The sequence below is a fragment of the Rana temporaria genome, chromosome 6 (assembly GCF_905171775.1).
Source record: "Rana temporaria chromosome 6, aRanTem1.1, whole genome shotgun sequence".
Lineage (NCBI taxonomy): Eukaryota > Metazoa > Chordata > Amphibia > Anura > Ranidae > Rana > Rana temporaria.
This window is the reverse complement of record NC_053494.1, coordinates 173,891,436-173,911,675: the sequence shown is the minus strand read 5'-3', so window position 1 is coordinate 173,911,675 and position 20,240 is coordinate 173,891,436. Positions and strand designations below refer to the sequence as shown.

The window sequence follows — 20,240 nt, the reverse complement described above, 5'->3', positions numbered from 1 at the left end:
GGTCTCTCAGATTGGAAGGGTTCTTTTTCCCAACTGCTTCTCTCCGCAGGTGCTCTATGGGATATAGATCTGGAATAATTGCTGACCAGTTCAGTACTCTCCAGCACTTTGTCTTAAAGTGGAGTTCTACCCAGCAATTTTTTTTCAAAATCCTAAAAAAAATAGAAAAAAAAATGATACTCACCCGAAAAATCTGTTGCTATACCGAAGTCCGTAATCTGCCTCTTCCGTAACCACGGTCTGCCTTCTTCTGCATCCTCTTCTAGCGAATGGGGCACGCTGCTTTTTGGGAACTGTGTGTAATCCCAGAGAGCAGCCGCCCATTCACAAGTCAGCACGAGACTCGGGCATGAGCAGTAGGAAACGGGCAGTGAAGCCATAAGGCTTCACTGCCTGTTTCTCTTAGTGTGGATGATGGCGCGGGACCTGCACCGATCAAGGAATCGGCATCGTGGGGGCCATCAGCACGGGCGAGTAGGACAGGTAAGTGTCCTTATTAAAAGTCAGCAGCTAAAGTGTTAAAAATAATAATTTGCGGGTGGAATACCGCTGTAAACCATGTCTGGGTGCTTTTTGATGTGGGCTTTGGGTCATTGTCCTGCAGTAAGACCCATGACCTCTGATGGAGACCCAACTTTCTGACACCGTGCCTTACATTGCACCCCAGAACAATTATTAGTGAACCTCCACCATGTTTGACTGTAGCGACTGTATTCTTTATTTTAAAGGCCTTGTTTCTTTTACTGAAAAAAGTAGAATGGTGGGCTTTACCAAAAAGCTGTAATTTTCTTTTGTCTGTCCACAGTACATTCTCCCAAAATGATTTTGGCTTCCTCAGGTAAGTTTTGGCAAAAACAAGAAAGGTTGAGTACATTTTTCCTTGTCAAGAATATCTTTATTAAATGCAAGAATAAATTGTACATGAAGCATACATTCATTACAGTAATCAGGTGGTTATTATAACATAAGATTGACTAACAGTATCATCTTTCTTAAACAACAATAAACGGGAATATTTTAGCCATGTTCTGTGTACTATGGCAGGAAGAGTTTAAGTAGTTATTTTTCACCTCTTTAACTGGTTGCCGATGTGATTTCTATATTGTCAGAACCTGTTAATTGATACAGGCTAGTTTAATTGCAAATTACAGGAGCATCACAAACTTGGAATGCAATTATTTTTGCAATTTTGAGAAGGTGCCAATAATTGTATCTAGTACATTTTTGAAGATTTTTGCTTTAAATATGTCAGATTTGGCTGTTTGTTTCTCCACTTTTTGTGTCATACCAAAAAAAAAAACATGAGAATTCCTAAATATTTGTAATTGCAACAATATTTTTGGCCCTGTTATTCTACCTTTATTATTGACTTATATGAAAAAAAAGCTTTCTCATTGTTCATACTTTATGGTATATCAATATTGCTAATATAACGCTTTCCCCATCCCATCCATAATCTGCTAACTAAACAAAAAACCTTGGTGAACTGCAATCATTATCAAGACTTGAAGTCCTGCAGTGAGGCTCAGGCAACAGAGGCCAGTGAGGAAGCTATGTTAAAGGAGGTACAGGTCACATCACTAGACCACCCTTGTTGCCTGAAGCTCCTGGCTGGTTACAGTCAAGAGTTCAATTTGGCCTGGTAAGTTGACCATATCTGACAGTGCCTAAAGGGTTTTTCACCTTCAGCTTGTACAAATACTTTGTGTTTGTGATAATGCAAATGGAGGTGTACGTAATCTGTAGATCTGTTATCCAGTAGCTGGTATAGCTCTGTTATGTACAGTTTTGCTGTTTCCACAGAACAATTTGTGTCAAACTCTATAGCATAAAAAAGTTTTCTAAATTATATAAAAATAGCCCAAAATAATGCAAATGCAAATTTAAAAAAAATCATCGTTTGAATTTTTTTTCTAAAGAACCTGGGCAAACCAGAAATATTAAAGTCATCTAAAGGTAACCCAATTCAAGCTCATATATTTTTTTAATCTGCACTGATTAAAATTTAATAAGCATTTAGTGAGGAATTCCACCTCCATAATATGTTATCAGTTTGCACCTGTCCTTGTAATTTTTTAAGAAATTAATGGCTATGACGTTCTAACTATATTATGTGCTTTGCAGGCATGTCATTATCTGATAGAGAATTTTTGCTGCCACAGTGTATGATACAGACCTGTTTCCTAGTTAGGAATTGTATTTAATATAAGGAGAACAGCAGGGCTTTATCCCACCCCAGGTCAATTAAAATATACAACTGTGACTTTTTGTAAATACATAAGAAAAACTTTTGTGTAGATATTATAGGCTCATTATTTCAGGGGGTATAAGGTAAAATCAACTCTGTTTTATACTTGAAAAGCATTCTTAATAGCTTGTGAAAAAAAACATATTCAATTAGATCACTTTTATTAGAGGCAGACTATAAGTAAAGTGGACCTGTGCTATGCCCTTGCAGAGCAGGGAAATGGGTGCACTTATAATCCCAGCCTCTGAAGGTCCTTAGGCCTCTTTCACACGGAGCGGATCCGTAATTGATCCGATCCGTGTGTGTCCGTCGGCTCAGCGGGGATTCCCGCTGAGCTGTCAGCGGACAGGGTGGTCCCCGCACACAGTGCAGAGACCGCCCTGTCTCTCCTCTGCTCTCCCCTATGGGGAATCGGATGAATACGGACCGTGTGTCCATATTCATCCATTCCGCCGGACGTAAGAAAAATAGGGTTTTCTTCCGTCCGCAAACAGACTTGTAATAAACGGACCGTTTGTCCGTACGTCTGAAAGGGGCCTTATAGTTACCTCACCGCCACTCCCAATAAGTGACATGAGATATCCAATACTCCCGGATATAGGGAAGCATGCGACTCATCTTGTGACCCTTGACATGACATTGCTGGTACTGCACAGGCACCCGGTATTTTTGAATGTGACTGAATTGGAGTTATGTAAGCTTCAATTAGGTCATAGGGTGGCTTCTTCTCTTAAGGCCTTGTACACATGATAGGTTAAACAGAGGACAGTGGTCTGATGGACCGATTTCATCGATCAAAACCGATTGTGTGTGGGCCCCATAGATTATTTAACCATTGGTTAAAAAAAAGCCAACTTGCTTTAAATTTAACCAATGGATTCCTAACCGATAGTTAGTAGGCACAATCATCGGTTACAAATCCACGCATGCTCAGAATCAATTCGACGCATGCTTGGAAGCATTGAACTTCGTTTTTTTTTCATTTTTTTTCAGCACGTCGTTGTGTTTTATGTCACTGCGTTCTGACACGATCGTTTTTTTAACCGATGGTGTGTAGGCGCGACGGACCATCAGTCAGCTTCATCGGTTAACCAATGACAACGGTCCATCAGACCGTTCTCATCGGATGGACTGATCGTGTGTACGCGTCTTTACTCTGGTGGTTGATCGGATCATTGAGGGTGATAAAGAAACGTAAGTATAAGCAGCTGCGGGGGGATGGCACAGATTCACTTCTTTAATTTCCGCCCTAATCTACGAGAAACTTGTTCACATATGACCAAATTTGGTCTCAATTATGCCTAGGAAATTTCAGAATATAAAAACCATGAATTTTCCACCAATATCTGGGAGCTATGTGCAATGGTGCTCCCAAAGGAAGAAACTTTAAGCAAGGTGGTTTTACCACAAATTTTTCAACAGTATACAAAATTGCACTTTAATTTCATTTTAAGTAGATTAGAGCAGCTGAAATGTTCAACCAGTTTCTTAATTGGGTAGGAAAGTCTGATTTAGTCCTGTTGGGAGAACATCGCTTTGGTGGTTCCTGCATTGATGTGGAGAATATAAAAAGGAAAAGGAAAGATCTCGTATGGGGTACAAAAAGATTCAGTGAGTGTAAAAGTAAAGCTGCTTTGGTATTGGTGGGTTAATGTACACCTGGATTATGGTGAGTGATATACGGTCTTGAAAATCACATTTAACATGCACTTGTTAATCTGAAGCAAAGAATGCAAAAGTCGTTAAAATACATTGACTTTGTGCCAACAAATGTTAGCTTGCCATGAAATACACAGCATACATATGTGTAGCCAACAATATTATTTGATAATATTGCTCTTTGCTTATTGCATAATGAATTTATAACTAGAATGTGCCTAGACTGCGGACAGTTCTGCCATCAGCTTCTGGCAAATGGCAGAACTGCTAAATTGCCATTAACTTTAAGTTAACAAAGATTATTTTTTTAAATCAACAGTTGTCCATATTCAGCTTTGGTTTAATACTTCTGGGTCTTCTGTACTTTACTATTGGAAGCTTTCAATTTTTATTTTTCCCACATTAGACATACTTGCAAATTAACACCAGAAACCACCTTCCCGATTAAACAGATGATCAGTCTGAAAAGTGATGCACTTTAACCCACAGTGATCAATCAAATGTTTTAGCAGTTTAGTCAGTTATCTGAAAAATGATATGTGATTGCTTGAATTTGATTCACTTAATTGTTCTTGGCACCGTGTTACATGGGTGTTTTAGTAATTCACACTACTTATAAGTAATTGTACTTCATTGTTTGACTTCTTTGCAGAAGGTAAAACTTTCCAGCTCGTCGGAGGGTAGCACGATAGACATCAGACCACCAGGATTGGAAGGAGAAGATAATTACTTGGGTTATGTCTATGAGGAGACCCTTGAACCAGAGCCATGCTTCACAGATGGTTTGTTCCATTCCCATTGCCAATGTTTCTGCTACTGCTTTATACTTCTAATATTGTAAAATTTCCAACATGTTTTGCTACTGTCAGGACAGGCCTAGTGTGTTATTCACCAGTGCACTTACTGGGAGTTTGCCCAATACAAAATATGTTTAAACTGAAGTCCCAGGTGTCAATGTGACATAATGTGGACCCTCCCAGTTAAACATACTATGATTTTTTTTAAAGTAGTTTCATTGTATCTCTTTACACTTTGAAATCTATCTATGAAAACAATATAGCAAATGTTCCAATTTAATTTCCCTGTATATTAACATTATCGTTATGCTGCAAAATGTTAACTTCCAATCCAGTCACCTTCACCAGAAGGTAAATATTACAAAGGAGTAGTTTTTCCTACTTGCTTTTTAGCTTTTCTAATAAAATGTACTATTTTTCAAAACTGTTTGTTTTCTGAAAAGCTCTTGCCCTCAAAAGTCCTATTAGAGAAACAAAAATGCATAACTTGTCTGACTTAGGGATGTGGGCAGCGTCTCCTACCCTATAAATAAATAACATATTTTTTTCGAATTTACAAAACAATGAAGATCGGGAAAGAAGAACCTAAAGTAGCAGCACATGCAGATGATGTCCTGTGCTATATAACCAATCCCAGAATTAAATGACCAAATCTAATAAACAAATGAAAAAAAATATGGAGAACTGTCAAACCTGAAGATAAATTCGTCAGCGATATTAAACTTAAGTATAAGTAAGAAGGAAGAACACGCTTTATAATAAGAGTTACATGAGGGGAAAACAGACCTAAAATATCTGGCAATAAAAGTACAGGATCCTCGGATTGCGAGTAACGCGGTTAACGAGCGTTTCGCAATACGAGCAGTGTATTTAAAAAAAAACTAACTCAGTTTGTGAGTGTCTTGCAAAAGGAGCAGGATTCAGGACAAAACGGTGTGCAGTACCGCATTTGGCCTGAGGTGGGGGGGTGCCGGAGCCAAACGGCGCCGATTGCAGCAAATCGGCGCAGTTTGGAAAGGCCCGAGGACAGCTTGGCAAACCTTTGGAAAGGCTCGGGAACTGAGGTGTCCTCGGGCCTGTCCAGCCATTTCCGAGGCTCTCCGGCTCCCCCCACCTCTGGCCGCATGCAGTATTGCATGCTATTGAAGTCAATGCGGAACAAATAATTGTAGTTTCCATTGACTTCAATATTGACTTTGATATGTGAGTACTTTGGATTCTGAGCATTCTCCTGGAACGGATTATGCTCGTAATCCGAGGTTCCACTGTAACTCCTTCCCTAGGTAAACTATACCAAGCAAACTATATCCCATTACTAATCAAGATTAAAATGGAACCTAAAAAAATAGAAAAAAAAAAATCTTTCCTCGATAGGACGAATAAACATAGTAAAGATGGTAATACTCCCGTATATACTGAATACGTTTCAGATGATCCCATTAGCATTGCCCCAGACATATTTTAAAATATTAAAGTAATGATATCAAAGTTCATATGGCAGAATAAGAAACCAGGGATACAGCACATGGTGTTGAGTAAGGATAAAGCACATGGGGGGGTCAGTTGCACCAGATCTAAAAAGATATTATGATACTGTAGTGTTGGCACGAATGGTTGAGTGGACTAGGAAACAAAAATGACAAAAGATGGGTGAATAAGAATATTTGGGCTCCACATAAATATAGAACACTAAATGAAAAAGTCCCTGAAATAAAATTGTGGGAAGTAGGAATATAAATCATCTTTAATTTCAGTAATGGACACAATTGTTTTTTTACCAGGAAATATTGCACAATTTGGGAACTGTGTCAAAAACAGAGTTAAAAGATATATAAAAAAAAAGGGAAATTATGTCCATTTAAAGAATTGAAAGACAAGGGAGGAATGAAAAAATGTAATGAATGGTAGTACAGCTAAAGCATTTTGTGTCAACACTCCCACATCCGATGAGATCAGAAAAAAAGTTGAATCCATTTGAAAAGCTATGTAACTCATGGGGGGCCCATTAAACATTGTATAGCAAAGATTTATAAAATAATTACGGAAATGACGGAGCCAAAAATATTTACATACATTGGAAAATGGGAAAGGGAATTGGGTACACGATTAACAGAGCAACAATTAAATATAAATATTAAGAGCTGTATATAGTTCAGTAGATATTAACAGCATAGCAATGAACTATAAATGTCTGGCTAGATGGTACATCACTCCGGCTAAAGCACATAAATATCAACCAGAAAGATCTCCATTGTGTTGGAGAGGATGTAATTCACAGGGCACTATGGGCCAGATTCACGTAGAATCGCGGCGGCGTAACGTATCGTATATACGTTACACCGCCGCAAGTGCCTGATTCACCAAGCACTTGCGTGAAAACTTACGCCGGCGGCCTCCGGCGTAACCCCGTGTAATTCAAAGGTGCGTGTGCCATTTAAATTAGGCGCACTCCCGCGCCGGACCTACTGCACATGCTCCGTTTTGAAATTCCCGCCGTGCTTTGCGCGAAGTGACGTCATTTTTTCGAACGGCGACGTGCGTAGCGTACTTTCGTATTCCCGGACGTCTTACGCAAGAAATTTTTTTTTTAATTTGACGCGGGAACGACGGCTATACTTTAACATGGGCTGTGTAAAGTTAGGGCAGGTAAAACGACGACTAACTTTGCGACGGGAAACTAGACTAGCAACGACGTAACGAACACGAAAAACCGTCGTGGATCGCCGTAAAACCTTATTTGCATACCGACGCTGGAATACGACACAAACTCCACCCAGCGGCGGCCGAGGTACTGCATCCTAAGATCCGACGGTGTAAGACAATTACTCCTGTCGGATCTAAGGGCTATCTATGCGTAACTGATTATATGAATCAGTCGCATAGATACTCTGAGAGATACGACGGCGTTTCAGACGAACCGATCATGTGTACAGGGCATAACAGTGTAAATTTGCTGTTCCCTCAAAATAACTCAACACACAGCCATTAATGTCTAAACCACTGGCAACAAAAGTGAGTACACCCCTAACTGAAAATGTACAAATTGAGCCCAAAGTGTCAATATTTTGTGTGGCCACCATTATTTTCCAGCACTGCCTTAACCCTTTTAGGCATGGAGTTCACCAGAGCTTCAACAGGTTGCCACTGGAGTCCTCTTCCACTCCTCTATGACAACATCACGGAGCTAGTGGGTGTTAGAGACCTTGCGCTCCTCCATTTTCTAATTGAGGATGCCCCACAGATGCTCAATAGGGTTTAGGTCTGGAGACATGCTTGGCCAGTCCATCACCTTTACCCTCAGCTTTTTTAGCAAGGCAAGGATCACCTTGGTGGTGTGTTTGGGGTTGTTATCATGTTGGAATACTGCCCTGCGGCCCAGTCTCCAAAGCAAGGGGATCATGCTTTGCTTTGGTATGTCAAAGTACATGTTGACATTCATTGTTCCCTCAATGAGCTGTAGCTCCCCAGTGCCAGAAGCACTCATGCAGCCCCAGACTATGACACTCCCACCACCAAGCTTGACTGTAGGCATGACACACTTATCTTTGTAATCCTCACCTGGTTGCCACCACAGACGCTTGACACCATCTTAAATGGGTCGTAAAGGTAATTTTTTCCCCCTAAATAGCTTCCTTTACCTTAGTGCAGTCCTCCTTCACTTACCTCATCCTTCGATTTTGATTTTAAATGTCCTTATTTCTTCTGAACAAACCTTACTTCCTGTTCTTCTGTCTGTAACTCCACACAGTAATGCGAGGCTTTCTTCCTGGTGTGGAGAAAGCCTCTTGAGGGGGCAAGCAGGCAAGTCAGGACACTCTCTACGTTGCAGATAGAGAAAGGAGCTGTGTGTAAGTGGGTGTCCTGACAAAATAATGTGGCTAATGAGGGTTTTCAAGTAGGATTGGTATCACACAAATTGGCTTCAAACCTCCCATTGTCTTGGAAAATCAAACTTGCCTTGGCACAAGACATTCATTTGAACTCAGGTAGCCACTTGGATTTTTGGTGAAATGCCTTTAACATTACAGAACATGTGCAGTAGTATGTGATTTACTACTACTGGCCGAACCAACTAACTATTTTATTTCACACCCTTAATGGGACGGCCATAGCTAGAAGGTCCATGTGATCTGGTGTGCCTATTTCTCACATCCTAGTGGTGGTCTCATAGTTTGGACTGAGATTTGATATACATTCGCTGATTTGATTTATATGCTGATTTTTTCTTAATTTTTTAATAAAAAGCTGCTTTATGTAAATTCAAAGACAGCTGCTTTGGAAATATTTTTAGAGACATTGTTAACATACTTTCATAGCACAGATGTAATCCCTGTAAAAACTGCAGCGACTGCTCTATTCAGGTTGTGGACTTCATAGGGGCAGGAAAAACCCTTGTTAGCAGTGTTAATTGATTACTTGCCAGCTCCTTTTCTTCTGTCCCCAGGCTGCGTGAATAAATGTACATGCTGCCGGATCAACATTGAAGAGGGGAGAGGAAAAACCTGGTGGAGCCTCAGGAAAACCTGCTACCTTATTGTGGAACACAGCTGGTTTGAATCATTTATAATCCTCATGATTCTACTTAGCAGCGGGGCCTTGGTGAGAACAACACACGCCGTGTTTCACTACGCCAACCTATTCAGACTTATTTAATTCTGTTGTTTTTTTAATGGAGGTGAATAGTTAGGGAATTACACATCAGTAAGCCTTTACCAGCATCTAGGCACAGTTAGCAGACCAATTCAATACAGAAAAGGTCTAGCGAGAGGAAAAAGGGCATTAGAACTGGTTTAACCATTTAAGGACCTTGGCTGTTTTTTCAGATTTGGCGTTTACAAGACTAAAACAGTTTTTTTTTGCTAGAAAATTACTTAAAACCCCCAAACATTATATATTTTTTTCTAACACCCTAGAGAATAAAATGGCGGTCATTGCAATACATTTTGGCACACCGTATTTGCGCAGCAGTCTTACAAGCGCACTTTTTTTGGAAAAAAATCACTTTTTTTAATAAAAAAATAAGACAACAGTAAAGTTAGCCCAATTTTTTTTATATATTCTGAAAGATAATGTTACGCCGAGTAAAATGATACCCAACATGTCACGCTTCAAAATTGCGCCCGCTCGTGGAATGGCGTCAAACTTTTACCCTTAAAAATCTCCATAGGCGACGTTCAAAAAATTCTATAGGTTGCATCTCTTGAGCTACAGAGGAGGGGGCTAGAATTATTGCTCTCGCTCTTACAATCGTGGTGATACCTCACTTGTGTGGTTTGAACACGTTTTTTATATGTGGGCGCTATTCACATATGCGTTCGCTTCTGCGCGCAAGCTCGTCGGGACGGGGCGCTTTAAAAAAAAAAAAATAGTTTTCTTATTTATTTTCATTTTATAAATTTTTACACTGAAAAAAAAAAATTGATCACTTTTATTCCTATTACAAGGAATGTAAATATCCCTTGTGATAGAAAAAAGCATGACAAGTCTTCTTAAATATGAGATCTGGGGTCAAAAAGACCTCAGATCTCATATTTAGACTTAAATGCAAAAAAAAATAAAAAATTTGTCATTTCAAAAAATGACAACAAGAAAATATTGCTTTAAGAAGCATGGGCGGAAGTGACGTTTTGACGTCACTTCCGCCCTGCTATGCTATGGGGACGGGTGGGGGCAATCCTGCCCTCACTCGTATCCCAGCCGAGCAGGGGACAGGACCCGATCGCCTCCGCTGCTACCGATGGCTCAGCTAAGCGTTGGGAGGGCGAGGGCCTCTCCCGCCGCCGATAACGGTGATCTTGCGGCGAATCCGCCACGGAGACTACCGTTATCGTTTACATGGACCGCTCAAAGAAAAGATGGATATCTCGGTTGTGGCAGCAGCTGCTGCCGTAACCGAAATATCCATCTTTAAAAACAGGACGTATATAGTCGTGAGCGCGTCCTTAAGTGGTTAAGCAACTGACAGCTAGCAATAATGCCGCGTACACACGATCGGACATTCCGACAACAAAACCGTGGATTTTTTTCCAACGGATGTTGGTTCAAACTTGTCTTGCATACACACGGTCACACAAATGTTGTTGGAAATTGCGAACGTCAAGAACGCAGTGACGTACAACACGTACGACGAGATGGGAAAAATTAAGTTCAATAGCCAGTGCGGCTCTTCTGCTTGATTCTAAGCATGCATGGAATTTTGTGCGTCGTAATGGTGTACGCACGCTCTGAATTTCCGACAACATGTTTTGTTGTCGGAAAATTTGAGAACCAGCTCTCAAATTTTTGTTGTCGGAAATTCCGACAGCAAATGTCCGTTGAAGCCTACACGCGGTCGGAATTTCCGACAACAAGCTCTCATCGAACATTTGTTGTCCGAAATTCCGACCGTGTGTACGCGACATAGGAGTGTGACAGGGCCACTGTCAGTGATGCATATAGTTGATAGATAAAACACAAAATTATTACTTTACATGCTACATAGAATTATTGTATGCTGAAATTGTGTCTAAAACCGAACTCCAGGCAGACAGCTTAATACGTAGTTGGAATACATACATGGAAGCTGTTTTACTTCCCAAATGGTTTGTATGTCTTTCCATCCAGTCTTGGTACAGCGGGTTAAATAAGTATTGAATGTGTAACCCTTTTTCTAGGTAAATATATTTCTAAAGGCACTATTGACATGAAATGTTCACCACGTCGGTAACAACCCATGCAATCCATACATACAAAGAAACGAAAAAAAAATATGTTCAGAAATTAAGTTATGTGCCATAAAATGTAATGACACGGAAAAAATATTGAACACGATAACTGAAATGTATTAAATGCTTGGTACCAAATCCTTTGTTGGTAACGACAGCTTCAAGACGCCTCCTGTATGGAGAAACATGCATTGTTCATGTGTGATTTTGTCCCATTTTTCCACACAGGGGTAGATTCACGTAGAATGGCGTTTCTTTGTGCGGGCGTAACGTATCCTATTTACGCTACGCCTCCGCAACTTTTACAGGCAAGTGCCGTATTCTTAAAAGAAAGTTGCGGCAGCATAGCGTAAATAGGCCGGCGTAAGCCCGCCCAATTCAAATTGTGAAGAGGTGGGCGTGTGTTATGTAAATTATCCCTGACCCGACGTGATTGACGTTTTACACGAACGGCGCATGCGTCGTCCGTGGAATTTCCCAGTGTGCATTGCTCCAAAGTACGCCGCAAGGACGTCATTGGTTTCGACGTGAACGTAAATGACGTCCAGCCCCATTCACGGACGACTTACGCAAACAACGTACATTTTTCAAATTTCGTCGCGGGAACGACGGCCATACTTAACATTGGTGCACCGCATATACGCCTAAACGGCGTAAATGTACTGCGTCGGCCAGGCATACATTCGTGAATTCGCGTATCTAGCTGATTTACATATTCTAGGCGTAAATCAGCGTACACGCCCCTAGCGGCCATCGTAAATATGCAGTTAAGATCCGACAGCGTAAGAGACTTACGCCGGTCGGATCTAATAGAAATCTATGCGTAACTGATTCTATGAATCAGGCGCATAGATACGACCGGCCGGACTCAGAGATACGATGGCGTATCTGGAGATACGCCGTTGTAACTCCTCTGTGAATCTACCCCACAGTCTTCAAATCTTGAAGGTTCTGTGGGCCTCCTCGAACTCCAGATTTTTTGTTCTTTTGGATTCAAGTCAGATGATTGGCTGGGCTATTCTAGCAGCTTTAGGAAATAACTACCCCTAAGGCCTCATTCACACAGGCAGACTCCGTCGATACGGAGTCTGCCTGCTCCCGCCAGCTCAGCGGGAGATCTGTCCGCAGATCTCCGCTGAGCCGACGGATAACAAGCTCCTCTCTGCTCACTGAGGCACCGCTGTCTCCTATGGAGCAATCTTACCCGATCCAATCCGCCATGGACGGATGGGGACGTGTCGCCATACGTCTGTTTTTAGCGGATCGGATGTCAGCGGACATGTCTCCGCTGACATCCGACGCTCCATAGGGATGCATGGAGCGGCCGTTCAGGTCCGCCGTCAAAACTGACAAGCGGAACTGAACGGTCCGTCCGTGTGAATGAGGCCCAAGTCATTTTTTAGGCACTTGTATATTGAGATGTATAAGTGCCTAAAAAGTCCGCTTATGCATTGTACACATGGTTGGACTTTTGACCATGCAAAAGTCCGCAGGTTCCCTATCTAAGGTCCGTCGGAAGCCTGTCTGACTTTTTTTCTCGGAAAGTCCGGCCGTGTATACGGGGCATTAGGGGTAGTTAGTACTTTTGTAAAGATTTTTGGATGTGGTACTATTTGAGGATACACTCACCGAATCAATTTTTCTATTCTAGCAGCTTTATTTTATTTGAAACCCATACACACGAGAGGATCCATCCGCTGGAATTGATCCGCGGACCGGCTCCAGCGGATAGATCCCCTGGTGTGTACAATCCAGCGGATCTGTTTCCATGGATTTTTATCCCCTGGGATGGATTTCAAGCGGATAGAAATTTGAAGACATGCTTTCAAATCTATCCGCTTGAATCCATCCCAACGGATTGATCCGCTGGTCTGTACAGACTCACCGGATCAATTCGTCCGAATGGATCCCCCGCATGCGTCGTAATGATTCGACGCATGCGTGGAATTCCTTTTATGACAGCGTCGCGCACGTCGCCGCGTCATCATCGCGGCGACGTTGCGACACGTCATCGCGAGGGGATTTCGGCGCGGATTTCGATCCGATGGTAAGTACACTCCATCGGATCCAAATCCTCGCAAATCCTCGAGAGGATTTATCCGCGGAAACGGTCCGGTGGACCGTATCCGCGGATAAATCCTCTCGTGTGTACTAGGCCTCAGAGTTTCTTGGCTTTGTGTTTGGGATGATTGTCTTGCTGAAATGTCCACCCTCATTTCATCTTCATCCTCCTGGTTGATGGCAGCAGATTTTTATAAAGAATGTCTTGGTACATTTTTCCACCAATCCTTTTTTCAATGACCGTAAGCTGAAAAACAGCCCCAAACCATGATGTTCCTACCTCCAAACTTCACCGTTGTTGTTTTTAGGGTGAAGTGAGGGCATCCAAAGAGTTGAATTTTGGTCTCATCTGAGCAGACTATATTCTCCCAGTATTTCACAGGCTTGTCTAAATTTTGTGCAGCAAACTTTAAACAAACGTCAACATTTCTTCAGCAATGGGGTCTTGTATACTGATCATGCATACAGGCCATGGCAGTTAAATGCATTGTTTTTTTTTTTTTTTTAAACAATTGTACCTGCTAATGCCAGATCTTCCTGAAGCTCTCCACAAGTGGTCCTTGGCTCTTGGACAACTCTTCTGATAATTATTTTCACTCCTCTGTCAGAAATCTTGCGAGGAGAACCTGGTCGTGGCCTATTTTTGGTGAAATTATGTTCTTTCCACTCCTGATTATGGCCACAACAGTGCTCACTGGAACATTCATAAGCTTAGAAATCCTTCTGTAACAAATGCCATAAGTATGTTTTGCAACAATAAGGTTTGCGAAGGTCACGGGAGAGCTTTTTGTATTTACCCATCATGAGATGTTTACTTTGGTGACACCTTGGTAATGAGACACCTTTTTATAGGCCATCAATTGAAACTGAACCAGCTGATAATAATTTGCACTGACAAGGGGCAGGATTTCTTTCCAATTACTGATAGATTTGAGCCAGTCTCTTCGCTTTCTATGCCTTTTTGCACATCCCTTTCTTTTTCCCTGTGTCATTCCATTATATTACATGTAACTTAATTTATGAACTTATTTGTTTTGGTTTCTTTGTATGTGTGAATTACATGGGTTGTTACCGACATGTAGTGAAAACTTCATGCCAATAGCACCTTTAGAAATATATTTACTCAGAAAAATGGTGACGTGTTCAATACTGTACCTATTTTACCAGCTGTATATGCACAGTCCTTCCGGACTACACAGGCAGATGAGTGACCTAAATTGTTGGGGCAGTACAGCGTGCTCACTTCCGCCAAACTGTTTGGACAGTTACTGTAATGCCGCGTACACACCATCACTTTATGTGATGAAAAAAAAAAAAATGTTTGTGAAGTAAAAAAACGACGTTTTTGAAACTTCATTTTCAAAAACGACGTTGCCTACACACCATTGTTTTTTCAAAATGCTCTAGCAAAGCGCGGTTACGTTCAGCACTCTTTTCCATTGAAGCTTGCTTCATAACTTGCTTCTGAGCATGCGCAGGTTTAAAAACTTTGTTTTAAATGTCGTTTTAGCCTACACACGGTGATCTTTTGTGACACAAAAAACGACGTTTTGAAAAACGACACAAAACATTGAAGCATGCTTCAAATTTTTTTTGTCGTTTTTCACAAGGCATAAAATGACGTTTTCCCCCACACACAGTCATTTTAATTGCCTTTTTTTTATAAACGTCGTTTTTTTTCATCACATAAAGTGATGGTGTGTACGCGGCATAAGAAGCAGCAGCAGAGTGATGAGATCATCCCTCTGGTCGCTCTTTCTGCCTGTCAGCATGTTCCTTGTTGGCACATGTGCACTGCATCACACCTAATTAGTTTTTACTGTTGACCCTGCCACTCTGTTTTTACTCCACAGGGAATTATAATTGCAGTATATAGACTAGCTGCTTTTAAAAATACACTTAACGCTGAACTCCGGGAACTATATTTTCTGCATGCATTACATTGGACCAGCTTGACAAGATGCAATTATCTATATCTAAAGGACCACTGAAGATGCTGTTAATCACTGTTTTCATGTCACTGCCCCTACCCCCCCCCCCCCCCCCCTGCTGATCAGACTACACTTTGATTGAATTCATTGAAAGAATACAAGGCAGTAGATTTATTAAAACTCTGCAAATAATCCAATCGGCTTCCAGGTTTTATTGTCAAAGCAACAAGCTGTGGCTACCATACACAAGGAAAAGGGGTGATTATTGATGCAAGATGGGCACTTGGCTCTGCAAAACAATGTCTAAAATAAAAAGAAACCGTTCCATAATTAATACATAGGTGGCAAACTATAAACAGAATGGCTCATGAACCAGAGTCCATCAGTGGATGAAGTCCATAAGGGTCCAGAGGCAGCTCCATGTAAAAGCAAGAAGTAGCTCTAGAAGAGACAGAAGGAAAGGCACAGGTGCCTTCTAAGTGTAGCTTTGTTGCAAAGATTTATTACAAGTTAAAAATGAAACTACTCACAAGTGTAGTTAAAATCGGGAATGTATAGTGACTCACTATGGGGTAGAATCCTTATCAGTGCTGTCCGGGGGTCCCCAAGGAACGTGGTCATCCGTTTAGTGGTGCAAGCAGTCGGCGCCGGTGGGTTTCGGTGCTTCCTGGTCTGTGGAATGCACTGGCGAGCAGGAGAAGACGTCACTTCCCGGATAGAAATCTGGGATGTCTCAGCATCAGCAACACGTTTGCGGAGCATGAGCTCCTTTTTCAGGCCAATCATTATGTGAATAGCCTGAAGAAGCAGCGTAGGCTCTGCAAATGTGTTGACGATGCTGGGACATCCCAGTGTTGTATCCAGTAAGTGACATCATCTCCTGCTAGCCAGTGCATTTCACGGACCAGGAAGTGCCGGTGTAGTGTCACAGTCTGCTGCCTATCGTAGAATGCTGCGATAGTCACGTGGCGGCCAACTGCGCATGCGCTATGCGTTCCAAACGCAAGTGTGATGCGTTCCAATAGATTTATGACAGTACACACCAGCGAACCCGGCATTCAGGGCAACGTGGATTTAGAGGAAAGTGGCCAGTCGGCCTCACGTCCTCGCTTCGCTCGGACGGCTCGCTCCGCCTCCTGGCTCTTTTTTTAACATCCTCCAATCCACAGGGATGTTAAGGAAAGAGCCTGGATGCCGACCAAGGTTTCACTGGTGTGTACTGTCGTGAATCAATTGGAACGCATCGCATTTGCGTTTGGAACGCATCGCGCATGCGCAGTTGGCCGCCACGTGACTTCCGGAGCATTCTAAGATAGGCAGCAGAATGTGACAATACACCGGAACCCATCGGCGCCAACTGCCTGTACAACTGAATGGATTACCACGTTCCTCTGGGACCCCCCCCCCGGACAGCGCTGATAAGGACCCTACCCCACGCAGTGTTTAGTCACTGTGCATGCCTGATTTTAACTACACTTGTGAGTTGCTTAATTTTTAACTTGTAATAAATCTTTGCAACAAAGCTACACTTAAAAGGCACATGTGCTTCTCCTCCTACTATACACAGCTGCACCATGTTCTGAGTGTCCCAGCTTCAGTAAATGTCCCCCAAGGAGTTCTATGAATGGCAGAGGTGACAAGTGGGCAAACCCATGTGTTTTTTGTGCAGTGGGGCAGCTGTTTGGCACAGAACCCAAAAGATGGAAGCAATAACATTAGTAGCGCCAACTACTACGGTGATTGTCAGCTTCCCCAGTGGCACCTTGGGTATGAGATATGCATATGCACACCATAGGGCTAACATTCACACCTTAAAAGTGCTCGCCCAGCACTAGGGATAGACGCATTAATATAAGGATATTACACACCACAGTGGAGTACCAGATTTATAAGGGGGCAAAAGTGGCAATTGCCCTGGACCCCCCTGCCAGAGGGGGGACCCCTGGACCCCTTTATAAAAAAAATATTATAAAATTAGTTTTATTATTACGAACAGTTTAGCCTGATTTCAGAGGCAAAGAAAGGGATGAGGGCTTCTGGCAGATGTTTTAGGCCCCGTACACACGTCCGAGGAACTCGACGTGCCAAACACATCGAGTTCCTCGTCGAGTTCTGTGTTGAAGCCGCCGAGGATCTCGGCGGGCCAACTTTACTCATTGAACAACGAGGAAATAGAGAACATGTTCTCTATTTGGCCCGACGAGTTCCTCGTTGGCTTCCTCGGTGAAAAGTGTACACACGACCGAGTTTCTCGGCAGAATCCAGCTCCGATCGAGTTTCTGGCTGAATTCTGCCGAGAAACTTGGTCGTGTGTACGGGGCCTCACAGTTTAACTTCTTCATATTATTTTACTATTCAAGATGTTTGTTTGACTGTGTTGTACAGAGTGACATCACTGTGAAGTAACTCTTCTGATGCATTTCTCACACTAAATTCCTCAAGAGCGGTGTACGTGTAATTAAATACCAAGGCATTTTGTTATATGACCTCTGCTCAGTGAAAGGATCAGAGTTCAATATTGAGTTGGCCCACCCTTTGCAGCTATAACAGCTTTAACTCTTCTGGGAAGGCTGCCCACAAGGTTTAGGAGTGTGTCTATGGGAATGTTTGACCATTCTTCCAGAAGTGCATTTGTGAGGTCAGGCACTGATGTGGATGAGAAGGCCTGGCTCAGTCTCCACTCTATGGACCTTGCTTTGTGCACTGGTCCAAATCATTTGGTGGAGGGGGGATTATAGTGTGGGGTTGTTTTTTAGGGGTTGGGCTTGGCCCCTTATTCCCAGTGAAGTGAACTCTTAAGGCATCAGCATAGCAATAGCAAGACATTTTGGACAATTTCTGACCGATAAGTCAGACGGAAGATTTTCATTGGATATTCCGTCCATGTGTATACCCCATCTGACTTTTTCCATCGGAAATTCAGACAGAATTAGATGAAGAACATGTTCTCAATTTTTTTTCGAAATTTCCATTCGTCTGGATGCAATTCCGATGGACTAAAAACCATGCATGCTCAGAATCAAGTCAATGCATGCTCAGAAGCATTGAACTTTTTTTCTTGGCTCGTCGTAGTGTTGTACGTCACCGCGTTCTTGACTGTCGGAATTTGGTGTGACCGTGTATATGCAAGACGGCTTGAGCAGAATTCCGTCGAAAAAAACATCAGAGTTTTTTCCGATGGGAAAACCAGTCGTGTGTACAGGGCATAAGGGAGTTTAATGTAAAGATTGTTTTTATGTGGTTTAATTAAGTGTTTAAATTAATTTAGTTATTTTAATTAAACACATACCTAGACTATCCCCTTCGAATATTTATGTTACATTTTTAAATGTGGAGTTGTGTATAGTACATGCAAAACTAACTATTTTTTGTTTTGTTTTTTATTTAACCTAAATTTTTATAGGCTTTTGAGGATATTCATATTGAAAAGCATAAAACTATGAAGACCGTGTTGGAGTACGCTGACAAAGTTTTTACCTACATCTTTATAGCAGAAATGCTTTTGAAATGGGTCGCCTATGGATTTGTCACATATTTCACAAATGCCTGGTGCTGGTTGGATTTCCTGATTGTGGATGTATGTATCCCTGTCTGATCCACACTACTGTGCCAAAATAATATTACAATGCTGTAATGTAATGGTCAGTCTTTGCCAGACCACTATTTTCCAGACTAGCTTCTCCTTCAAAGAAGCTACACAGCTTCTATGAATGGAGGAGGTGGGGTGGAAAGGATGAGCATAATTGGCACTCTTGATGAGCACGTATAACAGATCTCTCAGCTCTTTTGAGCCCCCACTGCAACCGGAGGATTACCATACCTCCCAACTTTTTGAGATGGAATGAGGGACACCTATCATTAAACATATGCAGGCCTAGGACACACCCCTTGCCATGCCCCTTAAAGGAGAATTGTACAAAAAAACAAGATTGGTTAAGTGCTTTTTTTACCACTACTATTCCTTTTATATTGGCTTTTTGAATTTACAAATGCAGCAATTTACAAATCGGATGAAAGGTTTAGCACTGGGAAATACTTTTTGATAGATAAAAAGTGCATTTTATATACAACTATATAGATCAGATCAAAATGAGGGACAAATGAGGAGGAATGAGGGACAGAGGGACATTGCTCAAAATCAGGGACAGTTGGGAGCTATAGAATTACGGCTGCTAGGGTAGGGGGGATTGGAGGAGGATAATTTCAATTAAAGCTGGAGCCAGCTGCACAAGGTACACATCACACTAATAGTAAGTAATGTCCCTTGTGCTGATTTTTTTATTTTTTTACTACACTTAGGAGTTGATTTACTTAACCACTTCAATACTGGGCTTTTATACCCACCTCAATACCGAACCTATTCTGGCACTTCTCTCCTACATGTACAAATCATCATTCTTTTGCTAGAAAATTACTCAGAACCCCCAAACGTTATATATGGGTTTTTTTTAGCAGACACTCTAGGGAATAAAATGGCGGTCATTGCAACTTTTTATCTTGCACGGTATTTGCGCAATAATTTTTCAAACACCTTTTTTTGGGAAAAAAATGGTTTCATTAATAAAAAAATAACAAAACAGTAAAGTTAGCCCAATTTTTTTGTAAAATATGAAAGATGATGTTACGCCGAGTAAATAGATACCTAACATGTCACGCTTTAAAATTGCGCACACTCATGGAATGGCCGCCAAACTTTGTGACTTAAAAATCTCCATAGGCGACACTTTGAAAAATGTTGCAGGTTACCAGTTTAGAGTTACAGAGGAGATCTAGTGCTAGAATTGTTGCACACACTCTAACGCACACGGCGATATCTCACATATGTGGTTTGAACAGCGTT

The 20,240-nt window shown here is 41.7% G+C and overlaps 1 protein-coding gene across 1 annotated transcript in view; it reads left to right on the top strand.

Annotated features, from left to right (window-relative positions):
• Positions 1 to 20,240, top strand: part of LOC120944060 (sodium channel protein type 2 subunit alpha-like) — a 216,350-nt gene that overhangs the window by 158,577 nt on the left and 37,533 nt on the right. Inside the window, exons 18-20 of the mRNA XM_040357834.1 lie at positions 4,560 to 4,689; positions 9,149 to 9,303; positions 18,804 to 18,977. Of these exons, the coding sequence (XP_040213768.1) occupies positions 4,560 to 4,689; positions 9,149 to 9,303; positions 18,804 to 18,977 (459 nt within the window). The remainder of the gene's footprint in view (positions 1 to 4,559; positions 4,690 to 9,148; positions 9,304 to 18,803; positions 18,978 to 20,240) is intronic.